Source organism: Ruditapes philippinarum, unplaced genomic scaffold (genome assembly GCF_026571515.1).
Source record: "Ruditapes philippinarum isolate M1 unplaced genomic scaffold, ASM2657151v2 ctg6989_1_1_1_1, whole genome shotgun sequence".
Classification (NCBI taxonomy): domain Eukaryota; kingdom Metazoa; phylum Mollusca; class Bivalvia; order Venerida; family Veneridae; genus Ruditapes; species Ruditapes philippinarum.
The window spans coordinates 76,691-99,296 of record NW_026853056.1 but is presented as its reverse complement, the minus strand read 5'-3'; the positions used below and the strand labels follow the sequence as shown (position 1 = coordinate 99,296).

The 22,606-nt window shown below is 32.2% G+C and overlaps 1 protein-coding gene across 2 annotated transcripts; it reads left to right on the top strand.

Moving 5' to 3' along the window:
* The first annotated feature begins 1,056 nt into the window (after positions 1 to 1,056).
* On the top strand, positions 1,057 to 21,952 carry LOC132732796 (uncharacterized). 2 transcript variants are annotated; one of them, XM_060719308.1, is made up of 16 exons: positions 1,057 to 1,075; positions 10,026 to 10,155; positions 10,867 to 10,966; positions 11,349 to 11,483; positions 11,919 to 11,986; positions 12,643 to 12,797; positions 13,414 to 13,474; positions 13,983 to 14,080; positions 14,971 to 15,141; positions 15,692 to 15,775; positions 16,339 to 16,500; positions 17,366 to 17,433; positions 18,404 to 18,446; positions 19,339 to 19,414; positions 20,132 to 20,205; positions 20,832 to 21,952. In XM_060719308.1, the coding sequence occupies exons 1-16, from the start codon at positions 1,073 to 1,075 to the stop codon at positions 21,183 to 21,185; spliced, it is 1,782 nt and encodes a 593-aa protein (XP_060575291.1). In that variant the 5' UTR covers positions 1,057 to 1,072; the 3' UTR covers positions 21,186 to 21,952. The 2 variants fall into 2 exon arrangements, with proteins under 2 accessions (XP_060575291.1, XP_060575298.1); XM_060719315.1 differs by lacking the exon at positions 1,057 to 1,075 and adding an exon at positions 2,043 to 2,199.
* Positions 21,953 to 22,606: the final 654 nt, after the last annotated feature.

The following is a 22,606-nucleotide window of genomic DNA, read 5'->3' as shown; positions in this document are numbered from 1 at the left end:
TATATGAACCTTAGTGCCCCCTTCACAAATCCTTGCGTTATGATCCTTGACTGTTATGCAAATGCAAATACACTCTGTACCCAAATGACACTGGTCCTAAACTTAAGAAAAGGTTAACATACATTGCAGACATATATATATGCCCGAGTGGATGAGGTAACGTTCTTAGAATAAAATGCCTCTCTCTTTTATAGGTCCGAATCCCGCAAGTGACTTTAGAATCTCTCAAGTGATGAGGCATTATAGCCTGCTGATGTCGGTGGTTTTACTCATGACAAAACCAACATAGTGCGTTTGCGACCAGCATTGATCCAGACCAGCCTGCGCATCCGCGCAGTCTGATCAGGATCCATGTTGTTCGCTTACCAACACTATTAAGTAAGATACCGTGATGAGGTAACTATTCAATGGAAATTGCCTCAGTCTCTTATATAGGTTCGAATCCCGCAGTGGTTGGATCTCAGTGATGGTCGCATCTAAGCCCTTATGTGTGGTTTTGACGTCACGTATCAATATGTGCTGATATGCTACCCAATCAGAATACTGGAAAATACTTTAGATGACCTTTATGTGTCGGTGTTTCTAACGAAAAAAGAAGATAATTTCACACTGTTGAATAAACACGCACTTATTTTATAACATCAAGGAATATTTATCAGTTGTCTATAATTAACATGTGACGCTTCAATCATTTACTATGGCAAATACATATTTACAAGTAGAGAGTCTCTATATTATAAAGTATTGAAGCAGTTCCAACTAATGCTTGGATTAAAGTTAAATAAGTATCTAGCATGTACTATTTTGAGCGTTACGCTTCAAAAATGAAACGTTGTAAAGATTAAAGCATGTAAACAGTATGTATGTAGAACAGTAAGTAGTTTTTATTTAACCGGGAAGTTCAATTAACATTTTTACAGCGTTCAAATGAACGCATGGGCAATTATAACACTCGGATCGTGAAGGGGAATACTTGGGTTTTAACTTGGTCAACCGGAAAACATTGATACTAATTCGTATCAAAGGTTAAATGATGTTTCTTTTATCGCATGAATAATGTGAATGTAATAATATGGTGAGTTGAAAACAAACAGTATGATTGTTTTAACATAATAATTTATGTTCAGGGTCTATAATCAGTACTAATAGCAAATCTTTAGGTCATTTTTTCGTATTGGTTCTGTGTAAATAGATGAAAGTGTTTGTTTTTTATGACTTAAGAATACCGCAAAACTGACTGAGAAATGACGCAAAATATCTAAGTTCACCACGGCAGAGTATCTATTTTAAAGAAACTTCATATTTTATAGTATGGCAACTGATGTAAAGAACGTTAATGCATTTCGACTCTATTTTGTCATATTGTACATGTATGTTTTTACATGAAGAATAAATGATACTACACCTGATATTGCTTAAGTAAGCCTTTCAAAAAAAAAAATCTTCAAATCTGTAAAATTGACAAAAATCTGGAAAAATTGTGATCCATCAGAGGCATTAATCACGTAAGGGACAACATTTTGCAGCTAATTTTAACATGCTATGCAATGGTAATTAATCCTTATCCCACAAAATGTACAAAATGAACTTTGTCCGTCTTTCAGTCTGGACAAAACCATTCATTAATTTTAGGGAAAGATTTAAAAAAAAGTACTGTCTGAATAGCGATCAGTGCCATGACATGGTAACTTTGGTGGATACATTCACCGCCAGCAAGACAAATGTATATAAACTGGTCCAAAAAATGAACATTATAAATGATACAGATAGAGAAAAACAATGTTTGTTTTTATCTCCATGCGTTTCATAATATATTCTGACTTGTTGTTTATCTTTAAACACCGTTTAAATACGCGAGTGTATTAACTATTTTATTTCAAGGCGATGTATTTGCTGTAAAGGTTTATTAATTAAAATTGTATGTGAACACGATATATTATGATACATGTAAACCGTAAAAATTTAATGATTTCATTCATATTATAAAAGGAAAATCTCACCGTGTTCTTATACAAACACGTATTACTGTACATCATACTTCCTGATTGGTGGCGTTGCGCATCAAACTGCGTCATTCTCTACAAAGTTTGATTAATGTAATTGTGGTTAGTACGGATTCGTTTACTTCTGTAATTTAAACTGTCGATTTAAATCCTTTTGTCTCGTAGCATTTAATCTTCTGCCGGATAAGCATATAAGGTAAGTGCTCGTAATTGTTTTAGTCTTTATATTTCCGTTACTTAAGTGTTACAAAACTTGGTGGTTGTGTTGGTGTTGGTAGTTTTACATTCCGGTGCACGGCAATAAGCCAGAGCACAGTTAAGCCACCTTATCTTTTCTGGGCAGGCTGTCAATCAGTTTACCAGTACTGGTTGCATTCACTTTCACAAGGAACTGATGACTACTGTTCATACAAGATAACAGGTAAGAACAAATGACCGTAGAAGGGATTTCATGATCAATCACAGCGAAAGTGACCTGCACCGTCCGGGAATCGAACCCGGGTCGATCGATTCATAGTCCAACACCTATTGAGCTAACCGCACGGCTAAAAGTTCTTTGATAAATACTAAAGACATATAATTGACATATATTTCGCTTACGTATACTGCCATCTCAATATTTTATACGTTGGAAATATGATATAGTAATTACTGACTTGTTTGCGGTCTGATTTTAATATATTTTATTTGTGATATCATGAGAAACACTGCAATAAGCGCCGAAGTTACTTGTATCTGTTTAGATTGGATGAATATAAATATATTTTTTTTCAAGCGAAAAATGAACATGATGACCTTAAATTATACGCTGTTCAAAACTTCTTTCGTTTTATAAATGCGTGATAACAAACATGGTGGCTGATTTGTACCATTCATGACCCGCCAAGCAAAAGTCGTAAGATACCCCCCCCCCCCCCCCCCCCCTTATTAGCGTGTTTTCGCTCCGCATCCTCGCCATTTGAACTTGTTAATACTCAATTAGGTCGCGTGGCGAAAACACGAATGGCACTAATCAGCCACCATAGTTTTCCACACCTTAAGATGTGTACAAATATGTATCCAAAATATCAAACTAAGTGAAAAGATCATACTTATAGTCGCAGTCTAAGTGAGACTTTTGATTTGTTTTCTATACAACATGTCTTATTATTTTAACATAATTATTTCTACCACTTTATAACACAGTTAGGGTTGTTTCAGAGTGTTTCTTCAAATAATGTTTGATAAATTCGATAAATAGTCGGTGCAAAGGCATTGCTTTAATCACTTAATTTGAACTCTTTTTTATTTATTTATTATTTTTATTTTCTTTTATTTATTTATTTTTGAAAATTTTCATTAAAAGTTTCAATTTTGAATCTGTAAGCCATCTGCTTTTATAATAAGAATGGTAACTCATTTATTTAAAACTGCATGTTCCAAGATGAGCTAAAATATTACAAAAAAAGTCAAAGAAAAATGTACAAATATTTTAAGAAAAAAAGAAATATCCAGTACTTATTTACATGTTATGTGCGTTTAATGACTGATATTGAAGTATTATCACCATATTTTTAGTGCATGACTAACACAATAAGTGCTATTTTTTAATTTACTCAAACATATTAAGGAAAAATTACATTATAACATTACCAAACAAAAAAAGTACATTTCAAGAGTTTTTAGAGAAAAAATATTTAAATGGTCATTGCTATATACATGTTTATAATACAGTGAAAAATATCAGCATTAAACAAAATATCAACACAAACGTAAAATAAACTCATAAACTTAAATGAATTCGCATGTTGTTTGTTAATATCTGACGTGAAGTAATTAGTAATGAAGGGAAAAAAACAAAACGAGAATGCAAAATAGATACTGGCTACTGTTGTATAATTTTGATGTATGTGTCGTTATAATAGTTTATTATTTTCCGTGAATATATTTATTAATGCAAATTGATTAATAATGTCGTCATGTATATATTATTTTTTATATTTAGTATATATATATTCAAATTGAGTCCTAAGTTTTTATACGTTCCTGTACAAACAAACCTGTGTTTGTAACCACTGCTGAGACCTAATTTAGAATCACAGTGACTATCATTTTAAAGAAGTAAGGGTGTACTCGTTTCTGATGCATAATGTGCCTTTAAGTAGTTCTAGTAAAAAAATGTTGCATACAATTGTATACTGTATAAAACAAATGAAAAGTGTTCATAGCAAAGTGTATACATTTTGCTAAATAAACGAATTTTATACTTGATGACATTAACTTTTTCAAACTTATTTAATGTTGACCAATGACAATAAATATGGTTTAAAGTATGTTCCCCTACATTAATTAATTTTAATAGAATAACACAGAAGTTAAACTAGGGACAGTATATATCTGCTCAGACTTCACAGGTATACGGGTGGTACACAGAAGGTACACGGAAGGTCCTGGACTGTACACGGAATGTACATGTGTGGTACACAGAAGGTACACGGGTGGTACATGGAAGGTACACGGGTAGTATACCAGCATTTTGAGGGAGGGTTATTATTTAAAGTGAACCGATTAAAAGAAGCAAAAGACAGCGGAGGGTTATCAATAAAACATCGCTAGATGAGAAGGAAATATTTATACATAAAATAGCAATGTATGACAAGAAAAACAGGTATTCAGTATGTGACATAAGTAATTCTCTACTTATTGAATGAAAATTAAATAAACAATTTGAAAATTTGAGTAAAACTATGCATGGAATGGGAATACTGTCTTTCTAAATATCCAAACCTATTGCTTTTTTTCGTAGGAGGAAGTAACTGAAATGATTATATCAAAACTGACGTAGTAAGGAAGAAAATATTTTTCCCGTTTACTTGAATGTTTTGTAAAATATTTAATTTTAAATATGTTGAATAGCCCTTTTCGGGAACGAAAAGAATTGTAATAAAATATAGAAAACGTTTAAAAGATAAATACAAATATCAAGTTAATAAAGAAATATTTCAAGGCTGCGGAATATATTAGAGATCCAAACAGAATTACGTAATATAATCAGTGTCAAAATATATATGAGCCGCGTCACGACAAAACAAACGTAATGCGTTTGCGACCAGCATGGATCCAGACCAGCCTGCGCATCCGCGCAGTCTGATCAGGATCCATGCTGTTCGCTATCAGTTTCTCTACTTGAAATAGGATTTTTAAGCTAACAGCATGGATCCTGATCAGACTGCGCGGATGCGCAGGCTGGTCTGGATCAATGCTGGTCGCAAACGCATTACGTTGGTTTTGTCGTTACGCGGCTCATATACAAAGAGCCCAGAATATTATGATAACAAGGCAAAACTGGCCATGGAAATGTAAAGTACCATATGCTTTGTGATTGTTCATACATTCTCCAACATCATTATACTTTATAGTTGAAGACAAACATAAAATAAAATAAACCAAAACTCGGATAAATCATGCAATAGACAAACAAGTTCCTCAATAGAGGCGAGGAGAGTATCATATATAAGTCACTGTTGTAAGGAAAAACGAACAAAGGGTCTTGGGGTTAGTTCATTTACTTCTTAAACACTTCATTAAGTCGTGTGAACAAGAACATAACGGAAACTTCGACAAAGAGATACTACTTAAGTACAATTAACACATGTATATATTTTTCTTACTTTCTTGCTGTGCGACAGTTAACAAATTTGCCACTAAAGATAAACTTGTTGATGATACTTCTTACTGGTTTGAAAAAAAATGTATTATTCAGTTAAACTTATGAGAAGTGGAAGTTCTAAAGGTAACTGCACAGGAAGGTCTAGATCAACAAAGTTGTCGACTCATTTCTGAAATATTGCACGACATAGTAAAATAAAGACCTTTAAGATCTCCACCAGATCTCCACCAGATCTCCACCAGTAAAGAGTAAGAATCGCCATCCTCTACTAGTAAATCACCTTCCTCCATCATTAAAGCTTGAAAATCACCTTCCTCTGCCAGAGAAGCTTAGAAATCGCCTTTCTCAACCGGTAAATCTTGAAAATCGCCTTCCTGCACCAGTAAAGCTGGAAATCGCCTTTCTCCACCAGTAAAGTTTGAAATCGCCTTTCTCCACCAGTTGAGCTCGTAAATCGCCTCCCTCTATCAGTTAGACTTACAGTCGACTTCCTCAACCAATAAAGCTGTAGAATTGCCTCAACTAGAACAACTTGAAAGTTCCCCTCGAGTAAAGAAATTAATAATCGCTTTTACATTATTCATTGCACAGTATCTGTTTCCAGGTTACTAATGTTAAATTTGCTACGTTCTACGAAATGAGATTTAAACGTACTTGGAATGAGTAAAATCTAATGGCTATCTTCATTTGAGTCGTTTCACGACAAAACAACATAATGGGTTTGAGACAGCATGGATCCAGACCAGTCTGTGCATCCGCGCAGTCTTATCGGGATCCATGCGTTCGCTTACCAACCTATTACAAGGTAGAGTAACTGATAGCAAACAGCATGGATCCTGATAAGACTGCGCGGATGCGCAGACTGGTCTGGATCCATGCTGGTCGCAAACCCACTTTGTTGGTTTTTGTCGTGACACGGCTCATTTTGATCTTGTAAATAATAATGAACGAGAAATAGGGGTGGATCAAGTCAGATATTTCGGACTTGGTGTTATGTAAATGTTTAAGTCTTTCAATTCTAACTGGTACTGTATAAATAAATACTGGTAACTATTTATTTTGACCAATGAGTAACACAAAGCTGACTAAGAATTGCTTTGCAATATCTTTTCATCATGACTGAGTCTCTTTTTTTTCAGAAAATCTCAAATTTTGTTAATAAAATGAAGACACTTGAATGTTAAAATGTGAACCTTAAATGCATCAGAAAACACCATTTATCGTGCAGATTTTCTTTTTCATTAAAGACGGCTTTCAGAACCCTCATAAGAAGGGCGGGCGTTAATTTCAAACTTCAGTACCCTAAGCAGAATTTTTTGGACCTATCCTTGTTTATTTATATACTGATATGTAATATTGTACATGTATGCCTCATAGAAACTGTTGTCATTCGTTTTACATTGGCTATTTACGTGAAAATTAACTGGTTCGCAACCTCGAATCATAAGACCACATGCCGCAAAGAACCCACTATGAAATTAGTTTGCAGTCTTATAAGAGTTGCGTCACCCCATGGAAATTTTAGTTACTGCATTTCAATATACTCACCGTCCTGGCACAATGCCTCTTAGACGGTGTATAATTATAACTTCTTGAACGGTAGTGCGCATTGGACCGTGTCGTGCTAAACAAAGTTTGTTTGAAAGTAATTGTGGAAATTACGTAACTGCTCTCTTCTGAATTTTAAACTCTTTTTTTAGCAGGTTATCTCAAGGTAAATGCTATTCTCCGGGAGAAAGTAAAAACGTTGTAATGTTTTTGATCCGCGATAGACAACGCAATAATTTTGTGGCATTTTTTTAAAATCAAATTATGTTATTCAATGGTTGTCATACTTAAAGGAAAGAGTTAAAAACGTTGATGTATACTGACATATTACATGCTGATATATTATTGTTATACATTTCACCTGCATATACTGCTATCTTAAAAATTTCACACGATGGAAATGTGATACAGTAATTACCACAGGTGTATGGCGCGTAGCCTAGTCAGTTACTTGTACCTCCACCCCTCGATCCCTCCACAACCCCCCTCATGTGTTTATATAAATAAAATCATTTCAAACGCAATTCGTGCCATTAAAATATCACAGATCATTGAAAAATCGATTCTACTGGATATGTGCTATTCAACTCTCCGTTTATTTTCTTATGAAAATATGCACTCGTCTGGCTTCGATATTCTTACTTACATTGTAAGTCATTTTAAGCAAATTTAAATTTTCGTTTCAAATGTAAGTGAAAATATTTCTGTTAAATGAAAAACAACTGTCATTTGCTGTTTTTACGCTAAGAGTGGTAATCAGTCGTGAAATTTTGACATTGTATTTTGAGACATTCTCGGACTTTCCGCTTTAAAAAGGCCCATTATGCCATAGAAATGCTTTTAATTTTATTGTTATTATCATTATCGATGTCATTTTATAGTTCCAAAAATATTGCCTTGAACAATAGCTTGTTTCTGTTGCTTTTCTGCAATTACTTTAAGTATTGTGTATGTCAAATACTAATTTGTTATTGTATTATGTTACATTTATAACTCATATGATCACATTCAAAGCTACTATTTTCAGTAATAAGCATCTAACATGCTTCAAAACCATTATAACCCTTATTTTAACGTTACAAACTTATGTTTGCACTTTGTAAAGGATTGAAAAAATATTGCGCCTTTAGATATTTTATGAAAACCCAAGATAATATAAATAGCAGTTCTTTAAATTATAAGTCGAAGAAATTTACCCTTGAATCCCAATTTGTAAAGATATATACGGTTGAGAAATAGTCAAAGTTCACCTGATAGCTTATTAAATGTCAGTGACCTACCTTAGGTGCCTTCTCATGTATGAAATAATGCACAAACTGACACCTGACGTATAATTCAAACCTAATGCTTGAAAATCGCCTTCCTCTGCGCAGACTGCGCTTAAAGATTGAAAATCGCCTTCCTCTGCCAGTAAAGATTGAAAATCGCCTTCCCCTGGCCGTAAAAATTGAAAATCACCTTCCTTTGTCCGTAAAGATTTTAAATCGCCTTCATTGAATTTTTAAGGTTTGAAATCATCTCCCGCTTTGAAATCAAATCGCCTTCCTCGACCAGTTTAACTTCAAAATTTTCATACGCCATTTATATACAAGATTAAAAACAAATAAAATTTATCTTATATTATCAAAATAAAACAGCATCATCGTCATCATCATCACAATCTTTTTCTTCTTCACATCATCATCATTGTCATCATCATCATTATCATCATCATCATCATCGTCATAAATTTAAATGTATGAATTTTGAAATATCTTACTTGATAGTCATTAGAAAAACATCGTTTACTTAATATGAGGAAATAATGATTCATCCTGGTTGATGCGTTAAAGTTAAAATGCAGTTAATAAACATTGTGTTGTCATTTTATGACAGATTTGATATATTGTAAATAAACAATCTTAAGGGCAATTATTATATACTTATAAATGAAATATTAATGACATAAAATATGCATTATCATGTCCGTGTTTTCACTGTAAACAAATATTTTTTACTGCAGTGAAGAATTTTTTTTTTCGTATAAAGAATACAATATACAATACAAATACTTTATTGCGAATAAAACATTATTACATTGTTTATAGCAAAAACAAAACATATATATACATTAATGAAAATGAGATCTGACATGGAATGAAAAAAATAATAATAACATTATTTCCTGAAAGGTCTTAAATTCTTAGGAAATAGCAGGTTGTACAAAATTTCTTAAATACGATATTGATACTACATCAAAATGTTAATATGATATTAATTGATACTAATAATCAAGATATTCTCTCTTGATTTGCAAAATATAAAAACTTCGAAAGGTTGTACATGTATAACTCTATTTTCGATTTAGAATTTAATAAAGACTCAAATTCATTAATTGTCGGCCACCTACAGAAATATCCCTTTAAAAACAATTTTCTAAGCTCTCTATATCTAGGACACACCATCAAAAAGTGAAACTCTGTTTCAACTCTGTTCATGCTACAGGACTTACATAACCGTATAAACACTAGTGCCTTGCCGGACTACTTTCTTTCAAATTCAGTCGGTCTATACACAAATTTAAAAGGGAATTCTTTTTAATTAGAAGGTTTATAAAAGAGAAAAAGTATATAACTGCCACTCGTGAAATATTTTTCAGCCACTCGTTGAATAAAAAAATGAATATCCTCTCTATATTACATTGACATGCTTCTGAAATCATTATGCCCCAGATGTAGCATTATTATGTTATGTTATGTTATGTTATTGCGACATTTTATTTATGTCAATCTATTTAATCCTTAAATCATTCTTACATTATCATTTATCCATATTGTTTTTTTCAGGGGAGAGCAATGTTGTATGCACAGTATGTCTACAGTCTTTTTATAGTTGTCTCCCTTCTGTCTTCAATTGGCTCTACAGATGCATCATCCGGCTTGCGTATCACAGTAACTGAATCGACATTAGATATGGGTAAGTGAATACATGATTTAGTATTTCCAGTCAGATATCGTGTGACAAATAAAGATATTTGAGAAATCATGAATGGCTCTCAATCAGTCTTTTTCGTTGTAATATAATTGTTCATAATTGATGAAAGCATCGTTAAACGAACATGCCTGTACTTGGCTACATGGTCATTTTGTATAAAGATTATAAGCTATAAATATGCAAACTATAGGATAATGATAATAATGATTGTATTTTGTAATTATATACGTTAAACATTAACTTAACTTTTTTTAAAGTAAATGTACATACAAAACGTATACAGCTGACGTTATTTGTTTACGTCAGCTTACGGATATACCTCACCGTAAACTGTATACGCTTTTAAACAACGTAAACAGCTCAAACGTAAACCATATTCGTCGTTAGCTTTATACGGTGCAACAGGTCGTCCGGTTGTAAGTGTTGTTGACTTTGAACTCCTTACCACTCGCTGCTATGGGCTGGAACCTGCGAGGAACCTTGGATTCTTTTATATAAGGAAGCTATTCAGCAAGCCTGCTGATGGTCGATGGTTTTACTCATGTGCCTGAAATAATGCCTTAACTCCTCATCAACCAACTGCAGTAATGCTGAAACGGCCCGAATGATCTTATAACAGGGTCGGTGTTAAGATAGACCCAGCAAGTCAAAACAGTACTTGTGTTGCTACAGTCTTTTCTGTCTTTATCTTAGTCAACCAAGCAGAAATAAAAGCATTTCAGACGGATTTAAATGGCAAAAGATTTGATGACATTGGTGAATCTACCGGAGACTTATCATGGAAAGTTTCAAAGTAAATATTTCATTCACTTTTAACGTATCTTTCTAAACAATTCCAGGCGATAAATATCCTGAAAGTAATGGAATGTAAGAAAGCTTAAACAGTATATTACATTTTCCGAAAAACACACATAGCAGATAATACATAAACATGTTTATTGAATTCGAAACTTGTTTCGGAATAACATTTATTTGAAATATATTATTATGTCTGTTTTTTACGGAATTATTACACACTATCAATAATACGGAGTCGTGGCAGAGTCACCTTTTTAAACATTTCTTTTACGAAACATGTCTTGATATATTGTTTGTTTACCCTCGCCACCGGAAAAGAACAAGATGGGCGAGCATGGAAAGTGAAGTGTTATTATATTTTTATTTTATTATTTTAGTATATATGTTCAGCACGTGGGATCTATGACACCAAGCATTAAATTACATAGCACTGGTCAGATCACGTGGACGTGTTACATAAGTTCAATAAAGGTGAACGGACGCTGGAATGCAAAATTGTCAGGCTGGTTACCGTAAGATTATCTAAGATATACTAGTATTGTTTGAAACATTTGCGTTCTATCAAAGGGAATTATTTTTTAACCTGCAATATAAAACGTTTATCTTATACGATTACTAATATTATACAAATTTTCCTTGTAAAATAAAGTCAAACAGAATTCCTGAAAAACACCCAAAACGACAAAATTGAAAAAAAAAATGTCGTAGGCTCGGTTTGATTGAGCCTGTTCATGGACGGTACCGTCTAGATGCCCCTAAGCGCCAGCTTAAGCAGAATTTAACATTTAAACATGAAAATGGTGAAATTTTGAATTTAGAAACAATCGCATCTGTAAGCCTTTATGTTTTAAAATATTCGACAGTTTGGTCGATTTCTTTGTCATTTTAAGAGAACTTTATAAATACATTATATCTTTAGCATTAAAAATTGTTTTAATATTTTGCAGTCTCTCGGCTTCAGGCGATATATCAGCAACAATCTCCGGGACTTCACTCAGTATCTCTCTAACTTTATGTAATTATTTTCTTTTTTTTTATTCATTTATATCATTTGCAGTCACGTAATGGATTGTTTCTTTCTGACTTAAACGTATCATTCAGTAACTAATTACCAATAGATAGAATAGAGGTAAGACCACAACTTGTTTATTCTTTGACCTTCTATGCCGTCAGTTAGCTGACGTCTTGTTCCCGCCTTTCAATGTTTGAAGCTTATTATTTTCGTACTTACTAGCGTCTATTACATAGACCAACATAACTGAAGCCGATAAAGAATAAAGTGAACATTTTTATTCTGAGATTAAAGACATGTGTTAATTAGAGAAAGAATTATGAAACAAAATGAATCCTTGTAAACTAATGGTGGACGGACAAGAAGCCGCTCTTTCCTTATTTTACACCTTTTGTCATCCCTTATTTGAGTTTAATTTTGTGAGCTCATTGTCCAAAATACCAAATCAATTAATGCATGCTCATTTTGTACGCTTATCATTCATACTATTTTCCGTTTTAGTGTCCTGATTCGTAAAAATAAAAAAGAATCTCGTTTGGAATTATATGTTTCATAGTTATATGTAATATGTTGGATAACTAAAAAATAAAGTGATCAAATTTAAAAGAGACTATACTCATATGTCTGAATTTATAGTTTACGTATTTTACATATTTCAGCGGAGAACTTTGGAAGTCTTGGTATAAGTCTAAGTCAGTGCTCAGCGCAGATCGGAAATTTTAACCTCCACTTTTCTGGTAATGTACTGGACGGGCTTCTTAATTCACTCACTGATATTTTTGAAAACGATTTGAAAATGGTTCTTCAGAAGACGGTGAGTATGTTGAACTCTTATTTCATTGTGTTGTTCTTATATGTGTTCTATAACTCCCGCACAAGGGAAATTTGTATAGGTGTTTACTGGTTTAAAATTGTCAGGCCGTCTGGTTATTGAGCCGTCACTTAAGCTGCTCAACCAATTTCAATTAAAAAAAACTTGATGACAGAAACAACTGTATTGACATTCACTTTAATATATCATAAGGAATTCGATCTTGACTAATTTTTAGTCCTTAAATTATACCCAAAACTTAGCTATGATCGACTATAGATATCTTAGTTATTTATAAATGTAGGGTATTCAAACTTTGATATAATAACTATTTTAACATTACCTTTAAGAAAAAATAACTGAACTTGACCTTGACCTTTACATGACGTTTACCTTCATGAAAATATTACTGAATTCTGCTTAAACTGTCAAAAATTTGATAAGTTCAAACACTATGAATATAGCCATTATGATAAGTAAATCATATTTGATTTGAATGTTAAAATGACCTTGATAACTTGCTCTTAAAATGAAGAAGACATTTAAGGTCAAAATGATTATTGAATTTTGCTAACATTAATATATGGTTTACTACTACTATTCTGATATACATTTTCAGATTTGCAATCTTGTGTCAAAAGGGATGGTGGACATTTCAGCCGATATGAAGAACATAATGAGTATATTACCTTTTAAAAAGTATATATTGTTTAAATTCATTGTAAGGCTGTTAATCAAATATTAAAAATGACAAGCTGTATGGTCCACTTTTAAGGCACTACACGTATTTATTGCAGATGAAATGCAGAAATTGTTAGCCACAGATATTGTAACAAACGAATACGACCAAAAGTTCACTTATAAATTTAAACAGCAAAATAATCGGGGAAATATCTCGGTATTTGCATCGCAATGATAAAATATGCTTATTAGCGGACGGGATAATATGACATCCCCGCATGCTTATAAACTCTTAAAATAATTAAAATACTATTTTGTAATTACGGAATACTATATCGTAAAACCGAATTTATATTTCGTAAAAGCGAATTAATATTTCGTAATTACGCATTAATATTTCGTAAAATCGAATTATTATTTCGTAAAAATGAATTAAGTTCCGGGGAAAAAGTGAGGAAAATGTCACCTTAGGGCTATTCATTTACTACTTTTATTTTCATTTTTCAGCCTCGTTTCCAATTCAAGTTATTGGAATTCCACTGACTCTTGACAATGCCTTTACACAAATAGCTGTTTCGAGTGATACTATATCAACCTATCACAAGGTAAATCAACTACATGCAAATAATTAGCCGCCTATGTCACCAGTATAGATAGTCAGTCTGTAAATCCCCTGTCTAACCAGGCTATATTCTGCAGATTGTTTATTTTATTTTAATTTTTATATTAAAATCTCTGTTTTAATCAATTATTCCAAATTGATAGCTTCGCACATAGTTTTTCCTACAAAATCATGTTGTTGAAGATCTACGGTTTATAATATGTTTAAGCAATATGGTCCTATTATTTCGACAGAAAAATGACAGTTGACACATATTTGACGGTTATATTTGAATAGGAATATTTAGGCTTTGTTATTAAAAAGCTTTCTTAAAAATGTTTTCCTTTTTGTATCGTATCGTTTTCAAATTGCATAGTGTATCTTCACCGGAAAAGTATGTACCATATGCTAAAAGTAAATCACCTTAAAGGCTCATTATGCCTCAGAAATGCTATCTTTCTTATTTCTCAAAAAAAAATGCATCTTGTTACAGTTTCCAAAACATACACATTTGCTATATACATGAACTATATTTTGCAACATAAGATCTGTTGGCAATTTATATAATTATAGTGAATAAGTATTTTGTATGGAAGTAAAATGTAAAAAAAATACTTTATTTACAATTTCTTACCTTAACAGTTATACATATATGTAACTGCATGTTCAGAACTACTTTTTCAGTCGTAAAACATCTAATATGCACTTAACGTTATCTTAATATTATTTAACAAATGTTTGACTTTTGTAAAGATATAGAATTCTGAGGCTTTATGTGCCTTTAATAGCCTTTGATGTTATTGGATATACTAAAGAAAGTTTAGTTTTGTTATTGTTTTTTATATCCTTCAAATAATCATTTAAACAATTATGATACGCGAACTACTTTTACAGGGAGCGGTGCATTGGTATGATCATACATTTTACTCGTCTGACGTAAATCAATTTCCGGCTGCGCGCACATCACATGGCATAGCGTTTGATCTGAAAGAAGATGTGTTTAATAATTTGCTGAAAACATACGTAGAAAATGGAAACCTAGATGGAATGATCGGTTACTCAAGGGTAGGTATAACTAATTTTGTTGTCCCGTATTTGGTTATATTTTGGTTTTGTTTCATTTCATACTGACAATATTTAAACAATAAAGCAACTTTCAAGCTTTGGGGAAGACATTTAGGGCCCCTTTGTTCATTATGTAAGGCACACGCGGACGCTTGAGTTAAAATAAAAATACATTCCGTAAGCTAGCCGGATAGGTTCCTGTAGAACCAATCAAAGACGCTGTAACGGAGTAGACAGCCAATCGATCGAGAAGTCATATATTGATACCTTAGTTATAAAAAAAACACATTAATGAAATTTCTTAAAATAGTTTTAAGACCATTTCAACAAAAGAACTATCAAAATATTACGCCAGTTCGCATATTTACAACGGTTAACAAAATGGTGGTGCGTGCACCGTTTTGTACGGAAAGGTAACGCAGTGCTAATGTTTGTCCCGTTATATTGTGACGACGCAAATTATAATTCATTTTTTCACAAACATTTAAAACTTATATATGAATATCAGAGTATGATTTTTCAAAGTGAAAACAAAACTTTCTCTTTAAAGGTTATAACCGAAGGGTTAGACCAGTTTCGTCTTACATGCAAACAAGGCTCGGGTGGATTCTGCTTTGGAAACATTGTAAGACAGGTAAATTTATCTTATTTGTATTATAATTAGAAATAATTTTGCATAATCTTACTTTTTTATTTACTGTACATGGAATTCAAAACCTTATTGTTATCAATACTCCTTTAATGAGGTATTTTCTTTGGGAACAGTGATGAGAAACGTTATTGCAAATTGTATTATAGACTTGTAGCTTCAAAAATACCCTATTGAATTTCAAGATTGTAAAATTTGCCCGTTCGCCCAGATGAACGTATTTTAATTCTGACCAATAGGCAGTTTTCTTGGAATAATAATAATCCAAACAAAAGGCAGTATCAACTTCTTATTGTACTTCAAGAAATAGAGTTTTATCGAAATTTCAATAAATCAGTGGTGTTGAATTAAGTGGCCATTGTATATTGTTACAAAATACAATACTGATTATATTGGACTCGTACACAGCTGCAACTCAGTATTGTACTCAACAATGTATAATAACCTCATAAATGTAATACATGTCAAACATACATGTGATATAATATCATATGCTCAATAATAATTATAACTTATATCTGACAATATCAAACATGTATATAAATCAGGTTGCTGCTGAATACCCAGACAGAGTTTTAGGTATGAGTTGGAGCGTAAACTCGGCTAAATTGAACATTCAAAATGGCCAGATTACTGGTGACGTATCTGGGAGAATCTACTTCAATGTTGACAGTTATAATGAAAGTTTACCATTGTTCTCTGCTGCTGTGGTAAGTTTTACACTACATTTGAGCCACGTCATGACAAAACCAACTTAATGCGTTTGCGACCAGCATGGATCCTGATCAGACTGCGCGGATCCGCAGGCTGGTCTGGATCCATGCTGGTCGCAAACCCATTATGTTGTTTTTGTCGTGACGCGGCTCAAAAAAAGTCAATTGTACCAAAGACCGGTGGGGACATTTCAACTTCATGAATTCCAGATTTCATTTTTGTTAATTCACAATTTCATATTCATGAATTCACGATTTCAACTTAATGAATTCACCATTTTAACTTCACGAACTCACGATTTCAACGTTAAGAATTCAACTTCGTCAGTTCACGATTTAAACTTCGCGAATTAACGATTTATGTTTTGAAATAGTGAATTCGTGACGTTAAAATCTAGAATTCATGAAGCTGAAATCATGATTTCATGAAGCCCGTATGTTAAAAAACGTGAATTCACGAAGTTCAAAATTGTGAATTCATAAAGTTGAAATCCGGAATTTATGAAGTTGAAATGTCCCAACCGGTCTTTTGTACAATTTGTCTTTTTCGTACTTTGTGAAACTAAATTGCTTTAGTTGTAATCAATTTTATTCTGTTATTTTACATGGTAAAACTCATACTCATCCAGATGCAAATATCATTATTTATGTAACATGTGTTTCACTATGCATCAAATTTGATCATATATAGAAGTTGTATCAATGTTTTTACATCTAAGTTAAGAGTTAAATGTTGCTCATATCAGACAAACCGTTAAAACATAATACATTGATCAAAGTTAGTGAAAATGTTAAAAGAATATAAAAAAGTAAAAAATCTAGCATACACCTTAAAGTAATGTATTTGTCTCTTGGTTTACAGGAGTTGACAATTGCATTTCAACTTAAGTTCTCGGCGGGTGTTATCTCTGCGAAGGCATTGTCATGGGGGTATGTCATCTTTGATTTTATGATTTATTTTAGATATATACATTGAAACAACAACTGATTCCCATGGAATTTTAAATTTTTTATTTTTTTTTAATTTTAGATTTATTTCCTGGCAACAAGCAAGTAAAATGTTTGCATTTCGTTGAAAGAAATATCACAAGCGTTACACAAACACCAAAACGAAAACTTTTATGAAAGATCGTGTTCTGTTCAAAGGATTTTCAAAATGTACGTTTAGTGTTCAAACAATTTTGTAAACAAAAGTATAGATCGATAAGCTATAAACAATATCTACAGTATACACGATATCGTTAAGTTCATGAAGTTATTTATTGAAAAAAGACAATATTTATGCCGAGAACAAAAATCATAATAATGAGAACATTATCGCAAAATATTGTACTATATGTTACTATATATATCAGAGTAGAGCAGCATATAATTGAATTATGCAGGTCAATTTCGCTTTAAAACGACTTCACTGAGTTACAGGACTGGAAATAATTTTTCGTCATTAACGTTCTATTAAATTAAGGTCTTGATTAATAAATTGTGTGCACAATTTCAGATCACTAGCTCCCTCTCTGTTTATCCAAAATAAGTATTCCTAATGTAAAAAAATGACCCAAAATTGAAAAAAACGCTGCAACGCCTTTCATTTAAATCGGATCAAGAATAACACAAAAATATTATTTTTTCATTTTATTTCTTAGTAAATCTATATTTCATAACAATCCTTTGCATATCTTTCTGTTTGAAGTGTGCCGATGATCTATGTACGGAATTCATTTATTTTATTACATTAAGGCCTCGCTGGACTTACTAACAATATTGTTGAACATTTTGCATTCTAATTAGGAAGGAAAAACTGATGAATTTTATGAATTTGCACTTTCTATTATCCCTCTTTATTAAATATAAAAATCACCTTGTGCCAGAATATAGCTATACATTATATTTATATTTGTAGAGGACAAGTGACTATTGATAGATCCAGCATAGGGAAAATCTTGGTAAGTTGATGTATCCTCGTTAATCATATTAAATCAACATAAACATTGCACAAGCGTTACATGTTATAATTACATTTACATTATACCATGCAATTACTGTACGTTATACCATGTAATTACTGTAACATAAAACAATGTAATTACATAAACATTATACCATGCTATTACAGTTACATAAAGCAATGTAATTACATATACATTATACCATGTTATTACTGTTACATAAAGCAGTGTAATTACATATACATTATACCATGTTATTACTGTTACATAAAGCAGTGTAATTACATATACATTATACCATGTAATTACTGTTACATAAAACAGTGTAATTACATATACATTATACCATGTAATTACTGTTACATAAAGCAATGTAATTACATATACATTATACCATGTAATTACTGTTACATAAAGCAATGTAATTACATATACATTATACCATGTGATTACTGTTAATTATACCATGTGATTACTGTTAATTATACCGTGTAATAACTGTACATTATACCATGTAATTACATGTATACCGTGTGATTTTTGTAAATTACACCATGTAATAATTGCACATTATACTGTGACATTACTTTTCATCATACCGTGTAATTACTGTACATTATTCTATATAATTCAGTATACATTAATAAAATGTGAACGTAATCATCAACAACGGACGGTCATTTTAACCGCAGCAACCCCAGCAAAGAAGTCTAGCTCCTGTCGCAGGGGCACCAAACTGAAAGGGGACAATTGACGTATTGGTTACCTTACCTCTACAAGGTTCGCAGCGACGCAATAAAGATCTATTTAATATCCAGTAAGCTTTAAATAATCGTAGAAAGTTTATGAAGCATTATTTAGTTATTGTTACATGTTTTATAATTTACAGACGCCAAGTATTGAGGTAGCAGTAAATCTGTTCTTCTTGCCGGCTATAAGAGATAAAGTACTGGATATAATCAACGGTATGTTATTATTTTGAAGTTATATATGTAAACGATACACAACGTCACACCGTATTTCTACTCACGCTTTTATTTTGTATACGATTAGTTATAGTTATGGTATAGCGACGAGACTGTAATGTGGAAATATCATGACCTGAGGCGAAATCGAGGGGTTTTCTCTACAGATAATGATCGAGGCCGTAAGGCAACAGGGAACGTGTTCTTATATTTGCATGCATATGATACAAAAAAAGAAAGAACATCAAAACACTCGACAATCTGATTTACACTTGGCGGCTGTGCCCGCTTGTACAAATCATAAAGCCTCGTTTTTCGATGGTCTATTTGTTACTTATCATATTAGGGCAGTGCCTTATCAACGTAAAGAATAAAATAATTAAGATTATTATAATTAAGATAAACACAGCAAATCATCAATACGACCGTGGACAAAATGGGAGTAAATAAACTGTCGTCCGATTGGTATAAAATCAATGGCTTAATCTCACATTTCATTTTTCATATCAAATTAAACATTTAATAATTGACCATTTACTTCTATTCATAACGTAAACTCAACTTTAAGTATGCATAATATATTGTTGCAAGGATTTTCATTAATTTAAAATTATAGTCATTTTGAAGGGAGATCATCTTATAAAATATTTTGTCTCGTCCATTTTATACTTATTTGATTGAAACCAAATTTTAAATAAAATTTACTTTGTGTTACAGATTTCAAAACAGAATACAAAATTAAACTTCCAAGGCATGTGTTTATCAAAGAAAGCAGCCTTTCCTTGTTTGAGGTATTTCTTGTCTTCTTTTCATTGTCAACTTAATGGTCTCAGTTTTTTCGTTCGTAGGATACAGGACCATCGATCATTATTATATATATAGTATAATCATCGTAGATTTCCAGAACCAAACTGTCATAACATTTTCTATATGATCTTTTTTCAATACTTTCATGCGTAAACTGTCAACCGATTGAAGAATACCTTGTGCACTTGAGGGCACCAGAATAGAAACACCGATCTTCTATACATGTAAAAGAAAAGTCCTAAACAGGCTTTGAGCCAAGACAGATTTGAACAAGTACTACAAATTCAACAATGTTACTTGTTCGGGCTCAATAACCCAAGACCTTAAACATATAGTCATTATTTATATTGGATGACTCAATACAATTCTTATAGGTTTAAATTTTATCTCTGCAAGACAAACATTTTTGTTGTTGTTGTAATTGTTGCAATTTTCGAATAAGTTCAAAGGATATGGTGCATCTGTTTTAAAAAGTAAAATACGAGTTTCACATGTTTAACAATTGGTTCAATTCACAGAACGAATATTTACTAAATATGTGTTGATTGATAATCTATACTATTTGCAGATTAAGACCGAGTAATAAATGAATGTTTAATTTTTTATTTAGGGAGTAGTTCGAATTGAAGCAGATTTGTGCTATAAAACAACATCTTGTCAAACCATCCCCAACGATGTCTGGGTGGGCAGCACCAAAATTCCAAAATTGGTAGTTAGTGATGTCATACCACTTCCTACAACAACTACCACCACTACAACTTCTACCACCAGTACAACTTCTACCACCACTACCTCTGCAAAAAGCAGTACAGCTGATACTCCTACCACCAGGACCGATGCATCTACGGTTTCTGCAGCCCCCCAAACAGCTAAATCTGTTAAGAGCGGACAGATGCCGACAATGGCGCATTCAGTTATAAATTTTATTCGCAGTTTTACGATTGTTATTGCGTATTTGTTGTAAAATGTGTAAAATAAATGCTATATTTCGTCGCCAAATCAAGTAAAAGTAAGTAAAACATAAAGATCAAATAAGTGATTAAGAAACATGAAATAATGTAGAAGTTGACCTACGATAAATTGAATGTTTGACATCACTTGAACCACAAGGAAGTAAATGTTTGACGTCACTTGATTCACGAGGGTTTCTTTAAACTGAGTTACAGACTCAGCTGCAGTAGTTTCCTAATTTGAATCAACTTTGCTTTCATTGATCTTTAGGATGTCCGCTGCTCCTTGTCAATTTAAATCCAGTAAGGAACAGATTTACTATTTATGACAAATAACATCAAAAAAAAAATTATTTTGTAACTCCTGCCTGCTCAATATGTGTAATTTATTTGCTTACCTTGCTTTGATCTGCTTTGACTTTGAAATATTCCATTTGACAAATAAGGTATTTACCAAAAACGGCATTTTGAGCCACTAGTAGCATTCCACCACGTTTCACTCTATGGTTACGGAAGTTGGCCTAGTTTAAAAAAATGCCGCATAATTTATCACTTTTGTTTCAAATAAAGTTGAGGATAAACACTACCTATAAATTTCATTTTAGAGGTATTATGTTCCTAAAAGATATTATGTTCCTAATTTGAAATAATATTCCCGTCATCAATATTAGAATCAGGTTTCGGTATTAGTATGTTTAGTATATGTACAACAAATGTGAATGATCAAAATATAAAGTATACACATTTAATTTTTTCTGGAATAAATTTCATTTCTTGTCAAGTTTTGATTTTTTTTTCAATCCTAAAATAAAAACAGGAAATGTGATATGTTAAAGTTAAAAAGAAACCCATCGGGACGTTTGGTTGGAAATGTAAAGTATAGAACTATAGGGTTTTCTTTCACATTTTTATGTCAATATTCTATTATTAAGGTCGTTTCGATTAGGAAAACCAGAGTGTAAATTGCTAACTTTCCTGTACATGTAAAGAAGCAAGTTTATAGTGAAAATGTTATGTATATTTAACTCAAAAATGCATATAATTGTTACCATTTTACATACTGTTAGATAGTGATTACGGAAAGAGTTTTTAAAAAAGCTTTCAAGCTTACTACTCAATCCGTACTATTTATTATTTGTCAATTATCATGTAAATGTAATACTTATAAATAAAATATTGTTTAAACTAAATGTGAAGTACAATAGGATGATACACAAAAATAAAAGGATAACACAAATGTTAACGTAACGTTGTTATCGTTTGATCTTCTACCTTAATCCTTATTTGACCCAACCTTATCAATTTAGCCCCGTTTTTTATTTTGCCATTACTCCAGTTAGCCTCGTCTTTATTTTTCCACTGCCCCAGTTAGCCTCGTTTTTATTTTGCCACTACTCCAGTTAGCCTCGTTTTTATTTTGCCACTACTCCAGTTA

Coding starts and splice junctions, on each gene's coding strand:
- LOC132732796 (XM_060719308.1), top strand. Junction 15,776..16,338: donor TTGGAAACATTGTAAGACAG/GTAAATTTATCT, acceptor TATATAAATCAG/GTTGCTGCTGAATACCCAGA. Junction 19,415..20,131: donor AGTACTGGATATAATCAACG/GTATGTTATTAT, acceptor TTTGTGTTACAG/ATTTCAAAACAGAATACAAA.